Genomic DNA, 22,500 nt, shown 5'->3' with positions numbered 1-22,500 from the left:
TTAAAAAATAAAATTTTGAGCTGCTTATGTATTTTAACGAAGAGTGGTTTCACAGTCAGAGGTATTGTATGTAATAACCATGCTACTAATGTTTCCACCTGCTCAAAGTTATCGAAGTTAAATAATCAAGATGTTTAAAGTTCGTTAATAAATTTTCAATTACAAAAAGTTTATTTAATTTTTTGATGTCATACACCTAATAAAAAATGTTAGAAATAACTTGTTAAATAGATAAGAATTTATTTTTCCTGAATTCAATTTTGTTACTTTTTTGATGTCTGATGAAATTCCCTGGAAACTCTTGCACCATGATTATGAAAAGGATGAAAACTTGAATACAAATTTAAGAAAGGCTTCTAGAATTTGCGAAAGTTTTACACGCATGCAAATTGAAAAGTTTAAAACGTTTAGATTGCACTTGACATTTTTCATGAAACTTCTATAGCTGCTATAACATTTTATTTTCTGAATTCCAAAGATGCTTCCAGTTTCCTGCATCTTTTCAACGTGTGGTAGATAATCTCCAACTCAAAAGACCATCTTTGTTTTAGTAATAGCCTTGAAAAAGCAGCAATTAAAGTTGATAAAAAACCTTAGTTTTTGCGTGCAATGGCACAACGGCTATTAACTAGGGAAAGTTTAAAAACTTCCAAAGTTTCAAAGTTGAAAGGCGTTTCGACCAAAATCGACAAGTGAGTGGTGGCGGGTTTCTGGTAAACTTGAAGGATGTTTTATATAATAAAAGATTAATAAAAATAAAAATTCGGTAAAAGAATCATATAATATTATAGAAAATGATATTGAAACTGATGAGACGAAACAATCAGATGAATTTTTAAATGATACTCTCTGATGAATCTTGAGAAGTTGCAATGTATATTGCTGAGTATATTGTAAGAAAGTTTTGAGAATGTTGGAAAAATTTTTGCATTTATAGTAATCATACAATAAATTTATAAGATACACATTATTTGAATATTTTAATAAGAGGTGGTCTCATAGAACCATCATCATACCTTATTGATTATGTTTGTGATGGTTTTGCATATATTGATTGTGTTTCAATAGTGCAAAACTGCAAGACTAAAACTGAAAACAGCTAATCTTTTTCTCAGTATTGCTATGAAGCATGAAGCATTTTTATGTTTTACCCACTGGATTATGGGGCAAGATCATGTTCACCATACTATTTCCACCATATACTTTAACAATAATAAAAAAAAAATTACTCACTTGGTTTATAAAGACAATATAGTTGCTTTTAAAAAGAAAAAAATAATAATAATAAATTTTAATGCACATATTTAATTTGTGTGAGTTTTATTTCTTGCATGATCTTTTATTTTTCAGAGTTATTTGCTCTTTAATTTTTTTAATTTAATTTTTTTTATTTGCATTAATATTAATGTTTAAGTAACAAGTTCCAGTTTTCTATATGATTTCGACTATTTACCAATTATGATATAGAAGTAAAATATACATACTGAAACAGCCTGCTGCTGGGGGTTTCAGTGCATACATTGACTGATAAATAGCATGACTCGCAGCTGAGTGCTGCTACATCGACTGAGGGTTTGACTTGGGACGGCAATATTTTCTTTCATTATACTTCTTTATATATATATATATATATATATATATATACATATATATACATATATATATATATATATAAACGTATGTATATATATATATATATATATATATATATATACATATATATACATATATATATATATATATATATAAACGTATGTATATATATATATATATATATATATATATATATATATGTATTGTATTTATTATACATTTTTAACTTTAGCATGGATTGCAACTATAGTTGGCGTCACTGTTGTCAATTTATTTTCTTTTCTTGGTTTAATTTGTTCACCCCTGAATAATAAATGGTGGTTTCCTTCATTTCTTTTATTTATTATCAGTATGGGTGTTGGAGTATTGTCTGGTGATGGAATCCTTCATATGTTACCTGAAGTAAGCATTGTCTAACCTTATATACACAGGCCTACCACGACCATTCTTGATACCTGGGGTCAAAATTTCACTAGTGCCCCATCAGATTTATTAAATCTAAAAAGCGATTGGATGATCAATCTAAGCGCTAAAAAAAAAAAATTAATTCAAACTAAACCATCATAAAAAAAGTTCATTTCTTGATATGGAAAACACTTGACCTTTAAAACTTTAATATACAATTATGCATAATAAACATATAAACAAGAACAGACTTGTATAAAAAATGATTAAATATTTGCATATTGCAAATGAAGTTTAAATTATAACAGATATATTACAGTTTACTTATTATATAGAAAAATGAATGGTAGGCATGTCATCAATTTTAAAAAAGGAATGCAGATAACATTTAGCTCTACTTTGATATACTATATATATACATGTAAGTATATATATATACATATATGTATATATATATACTTACATGTATATATATATATATATACATATATGTATATATATACATATACATATTCATATATGTAAATATATACATATATGCATATATATATATACATATAAGTATATATATATACATATAAGTATATATATATACATATAGGTATATATATATACATATAAGTATATATATATATATATATATATGTATATATATATATATATTTATATATATATATATATATATTTATATATATATATGTATATATATATATATATATATATATATATATATATATATATATGTATATATATATATATATATATATACATATATATATACATATGACAGGCCCGTACCGTAGGGGGGTTGTTGGGTGAGATCGACCTCCCTTTTTATGCAAAATGCCTTTTTTAATTTGACGCCAAAAATTATTTCCAGACTCTTTTCGATGTCAAAATATTTAATCAAAATTTTTATGATATTTATTTGATTTTTATGAATCATTCTCATGAAACAATTTTTACTTTATTGTATCATAAACGTAAGGCGTCGTTTTTACAAGTCATTGCATTGTGAAATCTTTTGTAAACGAAAAATGAAAAATAGTCTCTCCAGAATTTATACTGTAATTACAATTCTCTACTAATACTAATTCACTTTTAAAAGCAAAAGATAGAGTTAACATGTCTAACCAAATTAGGAAATGAGCAGCTGATATAAAAGTGGTTCAAAATGCAGCAAACAAAAGCAAATCGTTTGCAGGATATTTTAAGTAAAAAAGCTATTTTGATCTTTTTATAACAATTAGTTTGATATTAACTAGATATAGATATTATCTATACGTTAAATTTTTTTATGATAGTACTTGTTATTTCTTGTTTTTTATTGTAATGTTTACGCGAGTTTTAATTTTAATATAGTTTAAGATCTGTAAGTTTATTATTAATTACTTACGTTTTAAGTGTTTTTTATTATCGACAATTCTCAAAATGTAACCGATAAAACATTACGCGAAGTACGAGAAAAAGAGGAAGTCATTAGAGATGATAATAATGTTAACAAAAGCTTGTCATGCGAAGTAGACCAAGCAAATTCAAAAGAATGTGATTTTAAAGAAGAAGAAAAACGATACGATATTGACGAACTCTTGGGCGGAAATCAAGAATTATCACCACATGAAATATCCAAAATGTTTACGAATAACTTCAGAAGATACATGTTCAATTTCCCAAAACATTAAAAAATGGCACATTGTTTAAACATCAGGTAGAATAGTGGATTTAATGGAGAAACAAGGACTTGCATTTCGCGGAACTTATGAAAAGTGTATGGAAAACTCAGACCAAAAAGGTAATCCTCGAAAGTTTTTTGCAATTGTGCGAGAAATAGCTCGCCATAACGCTAAACTTAATGCACATATACAAACACCATTACGCGAAGATGTCAGCTACCATGAGTCAAAGAGTCAAAATGAATTAATTAATATAACTGGAAAGAAATGTATACAAGAGCGGCTAATGAATGAAATCAAAACTGCAAATTACCATTCAATTTCAGCAGACGAGGTAACAACTTCAAACCAACAATTCTATCAGTATGTATGAGATACGTAAACGGAGAAAAAAAAATTAGAGAAGTATTTCTTGACTTTTTGAATCTTGACAGGATAACAGGCAAACATACTGGAGAAAGCTTGATAAAGTTTTATAGCAAAAGTGGAATTGATCTTAGTTCTTGTATAGGCCAGTGTTACGATGGCGTACCAAACATGCAATCTGTAAAAAAAGGTGTTGCCAGCTATATTTTAAAAAGATCATTATAAGCAATTGTAACACATTGTAGCTCACATAACTTGAATTTATCAATTGCTGTAACATCAAAAATGTCAATAATTGATAACATTTTGGAGGTATACAGAAATATATCCATTTATTTCAAAACCTCTACGAAAAGAGAGCGCTTGCTGGAGCATGTTGCAGAAATCCGTTGTAAGTCAACTGAAAGAAAAAAGATTTTGATAGGGATGTACAAAACAAGATGGTCAGAAAGAGATGCCGCATATGAACACTTTTATTTAGCTATACCATTTATGGCAGAGGCATCAGAGATTATTTTAGGAATACACTCTAATAAAGAGCAGTTCAATATAGAGTTTATTATGGATTGGGACGCACAAGGAAAAAGAGAGGCCAACTCACTCCTTAATGCACTCACTAAGTTCGAATTCATAATTGGTATTATAACTTTGTACCGCTTACTTCACCCGTTGTCGTATATAACAGAGAGGTTACAAGGGCGCGTTTCTTGAATGTTACTGTATGTGTATGCATACAGTAACATTCAAGAAACAATCAACGATTTAAACAATCTACAGAAAAATGTTGAATACAACATTTAACAACAAGAAACTTACGCAATTTGTCAACAAACTACTCGTATGGCAAGTAAATTATTTGTAGAACCAACGATTCCCAGAATCACTATGAGGCAGGCCTAAAGAAATAACGTACCCCCATAAATATTATAAACGAGCATTGATAATACCTATTCTCAACACCATCATTTCAGAAATCAAAATACGATTCCAAAAGACAAATTGCATTGCTGCTAAGGTTTAATGCTTAATTCCCTCAATAATTTGCCGTGAGGAGATAACTGCTTTCCAGGAGTTAGTTGAAATGTATAAAAGTGATCTTCCAAACTCAGAAGGTGTAGATCAAGAATTCATGTTTTGGAAAAGAAAATGGACTGCTATTAAACCTAAAGATAGGGCTAATACTCTAGCTAAAGCCATTAAAATCTGCGATGAAAATCAATATCCTAATCTCTTTGAGCTTATAAGGATCGGATGTACACTACCTGTAACGTCCGCAGAATGTGAACGCAGCTTTTCAGCAATGCGAAGATTAAGAACATGGTTGAGAGCCAGTATGACTTCAGATAGACTTAGCTCATTAGCCATCATTAATATCCACTACAATGAAAATGTTGATTATAAACAAGTTTCAAAATTATTTTTTACTTGACATCCTAGAAATTTATATAAAAAAAGTTTAGTTTTTGAATAAAAATTTAAACCATTTATCAAAGTATTATTAATCTTCGTATCGATACCCATTTTCAAACAAGGAGCTTGCTTATACATTGTACTTATACTTTCTATTTTTATACTGCATTAGAAGTATAAAAATAGAAAACAATAAATTCGTTTATGTAGAGATTGTTTACACAAATATAGCTATGTTTCTTGAAAATTTTATTAAGTAAATTTATTTAAATGTAAATTTATATTTGTTTGGTATTTTAAAACTGCCTTTATTTTTCCCCCCCTAAAAAATTTCACGGTACGGCCTTCATATGTATGCAGGCCTTGTTTTAAATAAAAAATAATTAACGCAATAGCCTTATGTAAATTTGACGTCATAAAATTCTCTTTATGTTTTTTATTTTTTAAAAACAATAACTATATTGAATTACTTCAATAATATTAATTCCCACAGAACGAATTAAATATATTAAATATATATCAAATTAACTTCTTTTTTATTATTACTATAAGGAAATGTTTTTTTCTTTTCCTTTTTTTTTTAATATTAAATAATTAAATTTAATACCACATTTAAAAAAATGTTTGATGTTAGCCAAATTCTTTATTTTCTCGACATTTGCATAAAAGAATTATAATATGTTAAACTTTTGAATTTTTAAATGATTATATGTTAAATAACGATTCGCAGCTTTGCAACTACAAATGATTTTTTATTAAGAAAAAATAGGGAGTAACAAATAAAAAAAATTACGTTATATTATTTACTTTATTTTTTAAAAGTTAATTATTTTATTAACAATTTTATTGTGAAACCCTAAACCACGGCCACGCTAACATAGGCGAAAAAACAGCCCTAACTGAATATATCAAACTTTTGGTCAAACTATCACGAGAAAAAAGATGTTTTTTATTAGAAGATCAAAATGTTTCCATAATCGGATTTATTAGAACAGACTTTGTAACGGATTAGTGATACTACCCATTTGTTTAAAAATTGTTTTATAAAATATTTTATTTAAAATTTTACAATGCTAACGATTCTTGGTAATTTCTCACTTTTTGAGAGTTTTGCTTAATATTAACCTTGTTACTAAAAACAAGATAAAGCAAGCTGCGATTTTCAATTAAATCTGAGAATACTGAAAAAACTAAAAAATTTTCACTGTATACCGAATAATATAACTGTTATATATAAGGTAAATATGGGTATTAAGGCCCACCTAACAGACTTTTGGTCATTTAGGCTTTAAAAATTAAGTTTAAAAAAATATTTTCGATTGCTGCTTAAGATTAATCATTCCTTGATGTAAAAATCGTATCTGCATATTGAGAAAATAACTATAACAAAAGTTATTCATGTTTTTGTAGCATACCTTAATTGGGTCTTATTACCCCCTTATGGGGGTAATAAAGCCCAAGTAAAAAATACAAAAAATAAGTAAAGAAAAACCAGAAAAAAGTTTGGAAACATTCTTTTAATGCATAGTTTATCTCACATTTATAAAATAATAAGTCTTGCATATTTATATACTTTAAAAGAATCAATTTTTTATACAACAGTGAATAACAACAGAAAATTAAAAAATTCAATAAAGAAATGTTACAAAGAAAAACATTATTCTTCGCAGAATGGACATACTAGTTCTTCCTCATCTTCAGAATCATACCCCATGCACGCCTCGTGGTACCATACTTTACATTTACAACATTGTCGCATACTTTCTACAGACTTTTGCTGGCATAACAAACAAAACCAATCATTCACATCCACACTTACAGACTTACTTTTCTTTGCACTTGGTTTTCCTTTGCCTTTATTCTTTTTATTAACAGCTTTAGAAGTGGAAGATTGAGAATAATCTTTTTTCAGGTCTTTAGAAACATTTGCTTTTCCTTTGCCCTTATTCTTATTATTAACAGCTTTAGAAGTAGAGGATTGAAAATCTTCTTTCGTTAGGGCTTTAGCAACATATTTAAAACTTTTTTTGCGACCGACCATAGCCATATTTTTCTTTTTAGCAGGACTCGGCATTAAATCATTGAAACTTGCATTAAGATTAATTTCAGGTTGATCGACTGAAACTGTTGAGGAACTGGGTTGGGTGACTGAAGCTGGTGAAGGACCAGATTAAGTGGGCCGATTTTTAGTGGGCCTTATTACCCGCTTTGAACCTGTTACGTTTATCGATAATGTATCCTTTTGTTTCAACACTTGCATAAATATTACATGATGAGTAATGATAAGGAATAAGTACTTTATGCAAATAAATGCAATTGAAAAAAATAGAAGCTTTATAAAATATTTTAAAATGTAAAAACACGTATCTTAAAAATTAGACTTATGCAATTTTTGACGAAACTAACAAAGTAATCTTGCTTTGTCGAACGCACGGTAAAGAAATGCTGATTTTTTTTTGCTGCCAATGATAAAACCAGATAACTCTAATATTTTAATGTCGAAAAAAAGTTTCACAATTTATTTTTTCCCTAAGTTTGGATTAGTGGGCCTTATTACCCATACTTACCTTATATTCTTTTCTATAAATAGTAAACTATTAAATATATATATATATATAAATATATATATATATATATATATATATATATATACATATATAAATATGTATATGTATATATATATATATATATATATATATACATATATATATATATGTATATGTATATATATATATATATATATATATATATATATATATATTATATATATATATATATATATATATATGTATATATATGTATATATATATATATATATATATATAATATATATATATATATATATATATATGTATATATATGTATATATATATATATATATATATATAATATATATATATATATATATATATATATATATATATATAACAACATTATCACTAGTTAACTTAGTTTTCTGAATCCTGTTTGCATTAAAATTTAGGTACGGATTTCTCATTTCAATTGCAAAAATTTTAACTTACCTCCTTCCAATTTTTTTTGTTTGCACAGCGGGTGTATTCACGTCACTTATAACATAACGTATGGCGCTTTATTATTTGAAGGGGTAACCTGCGTCCGCCCCTGATATATACATATATATATATATATATATATAATATATATATATATATATATATATATATATATATGTATATATATGTATATATATATATATATATATATATATATATATATATATATATATATATATGTATATATATGTATATATATATATATATATATATATATATATATATATATATATATATATATATATATATATATATAACAACATTATCACTAGTTAACTTAGTTTTCTGAATCCTGTTTGCATTAAAATTTAGGTACGGATTTCTCATTTCAATTGCAAAAATTTTAACTTACCTCCTTCCAATTTTTTTTGTTTGCACAGCGGGTGTATTCACGTCACTTATAACATAACGTATGGCGCTTTATTATTTGAAGGGGTAACCTGCGTCCGCCCCTGATATATACATATATATATATATATATATATATATATATATATATATATATATATATATATATATATATATATATAATACATATATATATATATATATATATACATATATATATATATATATATATATATATATATATATATATATATATATATATATATATATATATATATATATGTATGTATATATATATATATATATATATATATATATATATATATTTATAATATAATATATATACAATATTATATATATATATATATAATATTATATGTATATTATATATATAATATATATATACAGGTCCACTGAGAGGGGGGTACAGGCGGTGCACTGCTCCAGGGCCTATAGAAGAATTGGGGCCCATTAACCAAAGTTTTTTTCTAAAATAATTACAATAATAATTACAAAAATTTATTAGTGACATTTATTAGCTTGACAGCTAGAAACTAACTAGTCGCTGTCTGCAGTAATTTAGCTCGAATCTAGGTTGAAATGTCTCCATACTTTTCTCTATTTATTCTCGTTATTTTTTCATTATTAATTGTAACTTACAATTTCTACAATTTAGAATTCTATTCTATTCTATTTAAAATTTAGAATTCTAGTTAGATTCTCTTTAGAATTTTTCAGTCGGGTCTTTTCTCTTTTTCAAATTTTCTTTCATGCAGACTTAATTGAAAGTACATTCCTATTGTTCCTATAAGTTCAATGTGCAGCTGATAAATTTTAGTCTTTTCTCCTTTTCAATTTAAAAGTACATTCAAGGTTTTGCTATTAATTATTTTCTTCCAATATTGTGAAGTGTTACTGCTTTTTGATATTACTAACGGTAACGATTTTTATTTATAACAATTAGTCAAAACCTTGATTAAATTAGGTAATAATTATAATTGACTTATTTTACTGTTAATAAATAACCTGTAAAGCAATATTATAAAGTCTTATAATTAATTGCATATTTTTGGAATACTCTATTCTTCTTTATATTTTGTATTTAATAGCATGACATTTTTACAATTTTAATTTTAGAAATTATCATAAACGATGCTGCCTCTTCACAAGTCAGGATGTCAAAAAAGGAAAGAAAGACAAAAACATTATGAATGAAAAAAGTTATGCGGGCGTTTTTTGACGTTGGAGTCACTGCATCAAATCTCAATGATAATGAACAAAAGGACACTGTTTCTAAAGCAAATGATGTAGATAAAATAAGCGATAATTTAACTGACTGTTTTGATGGGGAAAAAATTGAAACGTTTGAAGGTAATGAAGATGATTCAAATGGGATTGAGACTGTAAGCCTTTCTGCTTCTAATTGTGGTCAGGTCCTTCTTGATATTGGTAATCTTTTGAGTGAAATTCCCTCTCAATCTGAGGTAGAAAAGTATGTCACAAATGACCATGTCGATTTTCCTAACATATTACCCAAAGATATTAATAATCAGGCTTTTCCTCAGACAATTTTAAATTTTAAGAATGTCAACGATGAAGTTCATAAAAGAGACTGGCTGGTTTGGAGTCAACATAAACAGGCATTATTTTGCCTGTTTATGTTGACTCCAAATGTCGATTATTTTCTGGTAATATTTCCAAAAGCTCTGTTACTGAGAGAAATTTAAGTTTGCGATCAGTATTGGCTTCACCTGATGGATATGCAGCAACTGGTAAATAGTGAAAGTTGTGTAACAGGATTCCAGAGCATGAGAGGAGTAATGTCCACAGAGAATGTTACCTAGCTTGGCGAGCATTAGAAAGACGTTATTTATTTGAAAAGGGTATTGAAACTTACTTGGAAAGCTCAATTAAGTTGCAATCAACGAAATGGTCCAATATTCTTAAAAGAATATTAGATGTTATCCTATTTTTGGGTGAACGTGGATTGGCTTTTTGGGGATCCTCCCAGCGAGTTGGAGATGTAGATAATGGAAACTTTTTGGGTCTTATAGAGTTACTTTCACATTGGGACCCTATACTTAAAGAGCATGTATTATCAGTGGAAGAATCTCAGCAAAGAGGCAAAAGACTTTAAGTTCATTATCTATCAGCTGATACTCAAAATGAATTCTTTGCAGAATGCTCAGATTTGGTGCGACAGCATATTTTACAAGAAAGAAGATCTGCTAAGTATTTCGCAATAATGGTCGATGCAACAACAAATTCGTCACATACAGAGCAAACAACATTCATATTACGATATGTAATATTAAAAGATTCACAATATGAAATTGTTGAACAATTTCTAACATATGTAGATTGCAGCAATAAAACTGGGGATGAAATATCTCAAATGGTAGTGGAAACATTTCAACATAACTCCATTCCTCTCTCAGATTACAGAGCACAATCATATGACAATGAATCAAACATGGCTAGAAAATACAATGGTGTGCAAGCCAAAATACTTCAGTTATGTACATTAGCACTATTTTCCCCTTGTGGATGTCACACACTTAATCTTGTGGGAAATGATGCGGCAGAGTGTATTACTGAAGCTGTAAGATTTTTTGGAAAGATTCAAACAGTATATAATTTGTTCAGCTCAAGTCCAAAACAATGGGAGATATTATCAAAACACATCAATTGCTCACTAAAAGGAATGTCACATACAAGGTGGTCAGATCGTGTTGAAAGTGTCAAACCTTTTGCAGCACAACTTTCTGGGATTAAATTGTCATTGGAAGAGCTTTTAGAATTAAATTTGACTTCTAAAACAAGAACTAAAGTAGAAGGTGCCTTATATTATATTATTTCATTTTCCTGCATAATAATGTCATTAATATGGTACAAAATTCTTGTTCCGATTGATTTTTGCAACAAAGTTATTCAAGCAAGCAAATGCAACTTTAGATGTGGAAGTGGACAACATAAACGACTTACTGAGACAACATTTTGAGCTTCGGAATAAATGGAAAGATATCTGGTCAGAATCAAAGAATGTTGCAATGAATTTGGATATAGAAGTCAAACTATCAAGAGGACGTGGTGGTGCAAATCGCAAAAGAGCCAGAGTTGTTGGCGAGTCAGAGGATCAAGGGTTTACAGATTTAAATGAAGATGAGACCATGGAGAAATCATGCTTTAGAAGATTTGTTTTCTATGTGGTATTAGATAGAGTTATTGGTGGTCTTACTGTAAGATTCAAAGCAGCACAGAGCATTTCAGATAAGTTTAGCTTCATGTGGAATTATCTCAATATTGATTTGGATACATTGGAAATGAAAACAAAATTATTAAGGGAAGAGTATTCAGCAGATGTTAGCGAAGATATTGTAATGGAAATAAAACAGTTAAAATCTATACATTATGCAAATTTTGGATCGAATCAATTAAACCCTTTTGAACTCCTAAATTCGATTAGTCGAACTAACTTACATGGCCTATTTTCCAAATATTTGTGTATGCTTGAGAATATTCTTAACAATTCCTGCTACAGTTGCATCCGCCGAACGCTCATTCAGCAAACTAAAACTGATTAAAAACTTTTTAAGAACTACAATGCTACAAGGACAATTAGTAGATTTGGCAATGTTGAGTCTCGAATCTTCAATATCTAGGTCAATTGATTTTGACAAAGTTATTCGAAATTTCGCTTCAAAAAAAGCAAGAAAAGCACCTTTGTTTTGTAAATGAACTATTCTTGGAATAAACTATTTGTTAAAATTCTGTTTTTATTAGTACTTGTATATTTGTTGAGATTGATTACTGTATTATTGAGCATGGTTGAAACGTAACAAATAGTCTGAATTTTTATTTCAGAAATATCCTTTAATCCAATAATGAAAGAAAAAATAATTACATAAAAAAACAAAGCAATAATTCAAAACGGTTAATAATTATTATTTAAATCAATATTCTTTAGTAAATGAAATAACTGTAGCTAGAAATAAAACTGCATTCTCATTGTGAACAATTGCCGATTCTAAAAACCAATGTGGAATTAAACCACAATTGATTCAGCAAAAGCATACAGTAATAGTTTAAAATATTAGAATTATGGGTAAACGGCCCAAAAATATCTCTTGCACCGTCTAAAATTATGGCTCTCGGCGGGCCTGTGTATATAATATACATTTTTTTTTGATTTCTATGGCGCCCCTAGCTCAATTTAACCCCATTCAAAAAAAAGGCAAAGGGTAAAATAACCAATTAGTTTCGCCTCTTTATATTCGGCGCCCTGGGCCATCGCCCAACCTAGCCCTACCCTAACGCCGCTACTGTATATATATATATATATATATATATATATATATATATATATATATATATATATATATATATATATATATATATATGTATATATATAACTACAAAATTGATAATAAACAATATAATGGAAAAAGGTATGCCAAGCAAAAAAAACAATAATTGAATTTTTGAAATTTGAAAAAAGATTTATTTCTTTTAAATAAATATATAAATAATAAAAAAGCACAAGAGGCCTTTCACTATTTTCATCAGTAGTGCTATGTTTAATGCTTTATCAAATTTTTTTATATTACTGTAGAAAGTTAGATAATAGAAAAATTAAATTGCTATATTGTAACTATGAGTTACCATTGTAACATTTAAAAAAAAAAAAAAGAAGTCTCAATTAAATGTGTCATGTTTTTGTTTATGTAAATGACTTTCATATGACAATAAATTTTTTTCACTTTTTAATTCAAGGAAAACAAAGAGTTGGAAAAAAGGTTCTATAGTTTTGTTGTGCAATCTCTGGCATTCAAATGCATGATTGTCAAATTGGTCTGTAGAATTTCCTGTTCTGCAACTGGAAATATGACCATTAGTACGGTTTCTTAAATTATTTGTTTTTCCAGTGTAAGTAGATAAACCATTACATGATAAACACTTTAAATAATAAATAACATTTTTGCTATTACAAGTAATGCGACTTTTAATATTCCAAATAGTTCCATTAGACGTCTCAAACTTATCAACTTCTTGTAAATATAATTGGCAAATTTTACAACGAATATCTTTACATTTGAATAAACCCGTTTTTTTGATAGATGAAATAGAATGAAATTTTGAAGAAGTTAGTTGTCTTAGTAAATTTGGTGGTTGTTTGTAGGCTATTACTGGATGTATATTTGAAAAAACCTCCTTTACCCTTGCATTAGTAGATAGACTAAGTTAAAGATTAGTTTCTGTTAAAATAGGCTGGCAGTTTAAATTGCTATAAAATGTAGTTACCAGAGGAAAAACTTCTTCGGATTTTTTTAAAGTTGCTGGTCCTTGTAATTTGGCATTATGAAATGCTTTTTCTATAATATTATCTGGGTAAAGACATTCTTTTAACCATAATTTTAGTTCCGTTAAACGTAGTTTTTCTGTAGCATAATCCGATGTAAAAACAATTATTCTTTTAGCAAGATTATATGGTATATTCTTTTTTATGTGGAAAGGATGAAAACTATTGTAATTTAAATAGTCGTGGGTATTTGTTTCTTTGTAAAATATATCTGTTTTGATATGTTATTTAAAAAATGTTATTTATTATTTAAAGTGTTTATCATGTAATGGTTTATCTACTTACACTGGAAAAACAAATAATTTAAGAAGCCGCACTAATGGTCATATTTCCAGTTGCAGAACAGGAAATTCTACAGACCAATTTGACAATCATGTATTTGAATGCCAGAGATTGCACAACAAAACTATAGAACCTTTTTTCCAACTCTTTGTTTTTCTTGAATTAAAAAGTGAAAAAAATTTGTTGTCATATGAAAGTCATTTACATAAACAAAAACATGACACATTTAATTGAGACTTTTTTTTTAAAAAAAAATGTTACAATGGTAACTCATAGTTACAATATAGCAATTTAATTTTTCTATTATCTAACTTTCTACAGTAATATAAAAAAATTTGATAAAGCATTAAACATAGCACTACTGATGAAAATAGTGAAAGGCCTCTAGTGCTTTTTTATTATTTATATATTTATTTAAAAGAAATAAATCTTTTTTCAAATTTCAAAAATTCAATTATTGTTTTTTTTGCTTGGCATACCTTTTTCCATTATATTGTTTATTATCAATTTTGTAGTTATATATATATATATATATATATATATATATATATATATATATATATATATATATATATACATATATATATATATATGTATATATATATATATATGTATATATATATATATAATGCTAGATAAATAAAATAAATGATTTGTCAGTGCTCATTTGGTTTATTTGTAAATTTTAATAGTTTTAACAAATTTATGTTTTAGATGTTAGATTTGCATGATGATCACCACGGAAAATTCTCTGCAGATAGCAAACTATGGAAATTTTGTTTAATATTATTTGGAATTTATATATTCTTTGCGTTTGAAATAATAATGCAAGCATGTGGGACTGGTCATTCTCATTCTCATGGTGGTGGTTCGACAAATAATGACTCTCAAAGAACAAGAAATGGAGAACTGGAAACATCAACATCTGAAACTGTTAGTTTTTTTTTTTCTAATTTTCTTTATATTCTATTAATATGTATATGTACGAGGTGGAACGTGTTGAAAATAAAATCCTAAGCGTTCCTTCTTCTTTTACAAAAATGATATTCCAAAATCCAGAAAATAGTGTTTAAAAAACAATATCCTTTTTATTAATTTAGCTTATTATCAGCTTTTTATTAAATTATATCTCATTTTAAACATCATAGAAACCCACATGACCATTCATTGTTTTTGTCTTCAAAATGTGGTCAACTTAATATATAATAATACCTTTAATGGTTTAATAACTTTATGGCAAACGTGTTACTAGAACTATTTTTTTTTAATCTATTTTTTGCACTACATGTTTCAAAGCAAAATAAAATGAATTGAAAACAATTTTTTTTAAGTTAAACAATGAAATCATATATATTATATAAATAAATATAAATATGCATGTATTTAACTAGTTTAATTTATCATTAAGCTGTAGGTGGAAGTGGCTTATTTAAGCTTCAATCCGTGGTTTTTGCTAGTCTCTGCGATGGTATAGTGTTTTAATGTTTTTGTTAAATTTTTATGTACAGTCTTAGAGTTTGCTCTGAAAAAATTCAAAGAGGTTTCTAATTTCTATTGAGAAAATCTACAAGGTGGTATTTACATTGTGACATTATTAAATTGACATTAGTATATTAATAAATTGACATTAATAAATTGACATTAATAAATTAATAAATTGACATTAATAAATTGACATTAATAAATTGACATTAATAAATTGACATTAATAAATTGACATTAATAAATTGACATTAATAAATTGACATTAATAAATTATTAAATTGATATTAATAAATTAAAAAGTTGACATTAATAAATTGACATTATTAAATTGACAATAATAAATTGACATTAATAAATTGACATTAATAAATTGTCATTAATAAATTGACATTAATAAATTGACATTAATAAATTAATAAATTGATATGATGACATTGATAAATTAATAAATTGACATTAATAAATTAATAAATTGACATTAATAAAATAATAAGATGGCATTAACAATTTTGTTTTCATAACATCGTAAACTCTACGTCTTTTTTCCATTTAAACATATCCTCTTTATAAAAGCACTTTAAAGATCTGAACATATGACCATTATTTAGTTTTGAAATTAGCATTATTGGAATTACAGAAACAAAATTAAAATAATAATTTCCTTCTGTGCATCCAATTATTATTCAAAATTATAATTTTGAGCACACACCAACTGAATCATCTTGTAGTGGAACCTTGTTATATAATTCAAAAAAACTGATTTATAAAAAAAAAAATGATTTGATCATATACTTACCAAATTATTTAAAATCTACTTTTGTTGAAATAATTTTTACCAAAAATAAGATGTTGTTGTTGGTTGCATATATAATTCTACCATGGTTGTAAACAACTTCAATAATAAAATATCTATCCTCCAAAAACTATCTACTGGAAATAAATCTGTTTTTCTTTTTGGCGATTTTAACATGGATCTGATACAGTCAAACTTTGAGTTTGTAACTTCCGAGTTTTTAAACTTACTTACTTCTTATAATTTTTGCCAATTTATTACGCTACCAACGAGGGTTCCTGACCATTCTGCTACAAGTGTAACCTCTAACCAAATTATTTCAGGAAATCTAACAACTTCTATTTCTGATCACCTACCTCAATTTCTTATTTGTCCTAATGTCAACAAATTATTTATACCACGCAATCATAATATATACCGCAGGAACTTTGAAAATTATAATAAAGAATCATTTAAATCTGAAAATATTAAAAGTTGATTGGAATGACAGTACTAATAAAAACGTTGTTAACTCTAGTTTTGAAGCATTTATTTCTCAAAAAACATTGTTGTTAGATTGTCATATGCCACTCAAAAAATCAGTATTAAAAGCTACAAGCGTCAATTCAAGCCATGGATTACTAAAGGAATAATAAAATCAATTCCGATTCGAAATCTTATTCAAGAAAAAATGGTAAAGATAAAAGATCCAAAAAATATAATTAAACTAAAACTATCTTTAAGCACTATAAATATACCATAATTAATCTAATAAAACTGAGCGAAAAAATACATTTCAAAATTTTTTTTTCAGAAAATCTAAGAAATTTCCATAAAACTTAGAAAGGCATAACAAGTCTAATAATGTGAAAAATGTCAATAATGTATCTCCAAATTGCTTACAAGTTAACAAAACATACATAACTGAACCAAGTCGAATCTGCGAAGAATTCAACAACTTTTTTGAAAATGTAGCTCATAAACTTTATTCTAAAATTCACTCATCTTACATTAGCTATGATAATCTTAAATATCCAAATCTTCATAGTTTACTGATATCTCCAACAAACCATTCTGAAATCTTCATAGTTTACTGATATCTCCAACAAACCATTCTGAAATCTCATCACTTATATCTAAATTAAAACCTAGAAAACTAATAGGTCCTTACAGCATACCCACAAACATTCTTATTGATTTTAATTCTGAATTTTCTCATATTCTCTCTAAGCTGTTTAATATCTCCTTCTTAGATGAATCTTTTCCTGACATTTTGAAATTATCCTGTGTCATTACAGTATATAAAAATGGCTCAAAACTCTCATGTACTAACTATAGACCGATTTTAGGTCTATCTAGCATTAGCAAGCTCCATGAAAAACTAATGTATTCTAGATTATACTCATTTTTGAGTTCCTTTTACTGTTTAAATGATTTTCAGTTTGCATTTCAATCAAAAAACTCTACTTGCCATGCTTTAATAATTATAACAAGTTTTTTAATAATATTACAATTAAACAAATTTTTTAATAATAAAAATTTTTTTTGGTGATGATACTTATATCTTGCATGTTAATAAGTCTCATCATTCCTTGTTTAAGATTATAAACTTAGATCTAAAAGGTTTAGTTCATTGGCTAAATGCAAACTTAATTTTTCTGAACTTGGAAAAAACTGAACTAACATCTCCAAGACAAAAAAATTTATACAACAATTATATAACTAAAAATAAAATTAATAATTGGCAATTATATCCAACACACGTTAAATATTTTGCTATTTTTATAGATTCGAACCTCTCATGGAATTTTCATATAGATGCACTCCGTAAATAACTTAATCAAGCTAATAGCATGCTTTCAATAATTCGAAATTATGTTGATAAAACTACCATTAAGAATCTGTATTTTTCAATTTTTCAGTCTCATTTTAACGACTTTTGTCAGGTTTGAGGACGAAATGGCAACTGTAATATTATTAAACTGATATCAGCTTAGCGCTAATCAATCCGAATAATAAAACTTTAACTCCATAATACAGAAACTTCAAACTTCTTCAAAAAACTTAAAATTTCTACCTTGTCAGCACTAGTTAAATTTGCTAATCTTCTTTTTTTTTTTGACTCCCTTGATTAAAATTTACCTTCCTCTATGACAACCTCCTTCACTAAAACTCAATTTATACATTAACATTTAACTAGAAACATCAATAATGGAAAACTAAATGTACCTCCCTATAAAACTTTGAGGTATGGTAAGTATTTAATTAATCATCAGTGCATCAGTGAATGGAATCGAAGTCTTGTGTGCATTGTAAATGAGTTTAAAAAATTAAAACTTGAAAGTAATTTATCTTCATTTTTTTATTTAAAACAAAATAAATTTAAACATATTCTAAAAAAAATTTTATTTTAATTTTTTATTATTATTAACTTCTTTTAGTTTTCTTATTTTTCTTTACCTTCCTACAATTTTTATAGAAACTTTATTGTTTTTGTCATTATTATTATTTTTTTTATAACTGCTAGTTATACTATTACTTTTATTATCATAATTGTAATAAAAATTGTTTTTGCTGTTATTTTTGCTTTATTAACGAATAAAGTTATTATTGTTATTATTATTTTTTAAATCAATATTATTAGTATAATTATTTAGTGTCACTCCTTTAATCAGGTCTGCATCAGTGATTTCTTCCTTGTCATTTATATTTATTCTTCTTAATGATACTTTGGTTTTATTATTTATAATATTATAAATATTCTTATTCTTATTATTGTTATTAATATATTATTGTAATTAGATGATTTTAAATTTTGAGGAAAATAAATATCTTGTTGTTGTTGTTGTTATTGTTGTTGTTGTTGTTGTTGTTTTTAATAATATGGTATTTCCAACCAACTGATAATATTTTGTCAAACACTTCTTTACAATACTAAATATTATGCAGATTCAAATCGCAAGATATCTTTATTGTATGTAAATTTTAGTAGCATAATATATATATATATATATATATATATATATATATATATATATATATATATATATATATATATATATATATATATATATATATATATATATATACATATATATATATATACATAAGATTTAAGTGACATCTTTAACAGTATGTGTAATAATATTATAAGCATTAAAACATCATATACGGTATTATACTATTTATTTATTTTTTCACGTAATATTTCGGCTCATATAGTGAGAGCCATTATCAAACTGAAAAAACCGTTAAAAAAACCGTTTAAAAATTAAAACTTGAAAGTAATTTATCTTCATTTTTTTATTTTTTTTATATAATAATTTTTAAACGGTTTTTTTAACGGTTTTTTCAGTTTGATAATGGCTCTCACTATATGAGCCGAAATATTACGTGAAAAAAGAAATAAATAGTATGATACCGTATATGATGTTTTAATGCTTATAATATATATATATATATATATATATATATATATATATATATATATATATATATATATATATATATACTTGAAGTTTCACCATTGCTGGATCATCAGGAAAAGTTCTTTATAAAATACTTATGAGAAATGAGGAAGATCAGATTTATAAAATTGCAAAAAAATTAGGAACTTTTTTTTCCATGGACAAGATCTAAAATACTGCTTTATTAAACTAACAGGAATAGCACACAGGCCGTTATAAACAATCATGCTCTCGACATCAAACCTGTTTTCTAGTTCATTGAAAAGATCATTAACAAGAGACAATGTAGTAGAGACTTTAATATAATCAGGTATAGTATCATATGTATGATTATTTCTACGCTTCTGAACACTCCAAGTTCAAGGTTTTTTTTCATTGATAACAAATGTTTTAGCCAATGCAAGAGAAATTTTATACCATTTTTTATGGCAAGCATCAGCATTTTTTTTTTTTTTAAACGATTAGTGAAATTTTGAATTTCATTTAGTTGCTGGAAAATATCAAATGATTTAGTTTGAAAGGTGACAGAAGTTCCATAAAAGTAATCCATTAGTTGTTTAGGTAAAACTAAAGAAAATATATGAGAAAAATTTGTCAATAACTTTATAAAGCAGAATATTACTGTTTAAGTCAACATAAGATATGACAATAGGAAGTTGTTCTATAATTGCACAGTCTGAAGCCTCATCTTCAATAATGGAGAAGTACTTACTTTTTTAATATCATTTATTATAATCTTTTCAATTGCGTTAACACACACTCAATTAACTTATTTTGAATGGTCTTTAAAATATAAGTGAAATTTTTTGGGGAAGAAAGAAGATGCTCCTTTATAATTGAATCCCCTGCATCAACTCTAAAGTTTAAATGCACAATAAAGTTACGTAGCCCTGTAGCCCTGTAATTTACCTAACCCTGAAGATTCTCCAATTTCTCCATGATATTTTCTATCGTCTCTATGACCACGTAGAGGCATATCATTTCAACCCAAAAATTTTATAGTCTTTACAATTGATGCAAGCTTTTTTATTCTTTTTTCTATACGCTGCTTCCTAGAAACATCTAAAGAAACTTCAATAGGAAAAGTATTATTTTTAGCTCTAGATAAAAGCATATTATAAAAATGCATTTACTTGATGTGTAATTCGTAAATAGTTTTCTTACGATCATTAAAATATTTTACAGTATTACGCCAGGTATTAAATGATTTTTTAAACCATTTACGTAATACATATTTGTTAAGAAAAACTTGTACCAAAATGTGTATATGAAAAACAATATGAACCATTTTCAATTTTACAGTTACAAAGCAAAGAAAAAACATCTAACCAATTTAGCAAAATGTCTTTTCCTGCTTTTATCTGTTTAAGAGAATTGGAAGCATTTATCCAAAACCCAGACATAATTAATTAGAGATAACAGTTCATTATCATTTGTTCCTGGTTTTAATTTTTCATCATAGAGATGGTATAAAAAAATATCATAGTTTGAATAAGATGTTAACTAATTTGTATTTAATAAACTAAAGTTTATTTAATAAACAACACCATTGTTTTCCTTTAGTGGAATAATAGATTCATAAGTGTTTTTATCACTGTTGTTGGCGTCTTTTGAATAGTTATTTCACTTTTACTGTTTTATTACAATTACCAGACTTTTCTATATCTAAAGTGTTTTTAGAAACAGTAGGAAAAAATGATTTAGACTGAATTGGTTTTTGTATTTTGATATCTGTAGGTGGAAAACTAGACAAACGATAGTTTACTTAGTATTTATTTGATATTAAGTAAACTTGTATTGCTCATAACAACAGCTGGTTGTGTTTTGGAAGATTAGTATTACAAGAAGAGAAGGCTTAAAACATAAAACACTTTTAATTTTATTTATTTTTTTAAATCTAAATTGCACCACAAAATATTTATTGGAATTTAATTTATTGGACAATTTACCTTTTGTTTTCTAGACTTTATAAGGGTATTAAAAAATATTACACTTTTTAAAACCAGGCTAGACTCAATAGATTGCTTTACAACACTAAATAATGCTATTAGGAAAATAAAAGATGAAAATGTTTTATCAAAGCAGTTTGAATACGCTTCTTTTTAAGAAATTCAAAAATCATGCTTTATCATTAATTCTTAAAAAACTGTGAAAGAATTTAAATAAAACAGCGATAAAAAGAAATTAGAAAGATGAGAATATTCAGATTTATGTTCATAAAAATTACTTTAAAAATAATCATATCTTGTGTAAAAACTTACGTTTT

The 22,500-nt window shown here is 26.3% G+C and overlaps 1 protein-coding gene across 1 annotated transcript in view; it reads left to right on the top strand.

The window, feature by feature from the left end:
* LOC101238016 (zinc transporter ZIP10) overlaps positions 1-22,500 on the top strand; it is a 97,911-nt gene that overhangs the window by 44,943 nt on the left and 30,468 nt on the right. Inside the window, exons 5-6 of the mRNA XM_065809842.1 lie at positions 1,826-1,995; positions 15,225-15,443. Of these exons, the coding sequence (XP_065665914.1) occupies positions 1,826-1,995; positions 15,225-15,443 (389 nt within the window). The remainder of the gene's footprint in view (positions 1-1,825; positions 1,996-15,224; positions 15,444-22,500) is intronic.

The sequence above is a fragment of the Hydra vulgaris genome, chromosome 11 (assembly GCF_038396675.1).
Source record: "Hydra vulgaris chromosome 11, alternate assembly HydraT2T_AEP".
NCBI lineage: Eukaryota > Metazoa > Cnidaria > Hydrozoa > Anthoathecata > Hydridae > Hydra > Hydra vulgaris.
The sequence above is the reverse complement of the archived record's forward strand: the minus strand, read 5'-3'. Positions and strand labels throughout refer to the sequence as shown.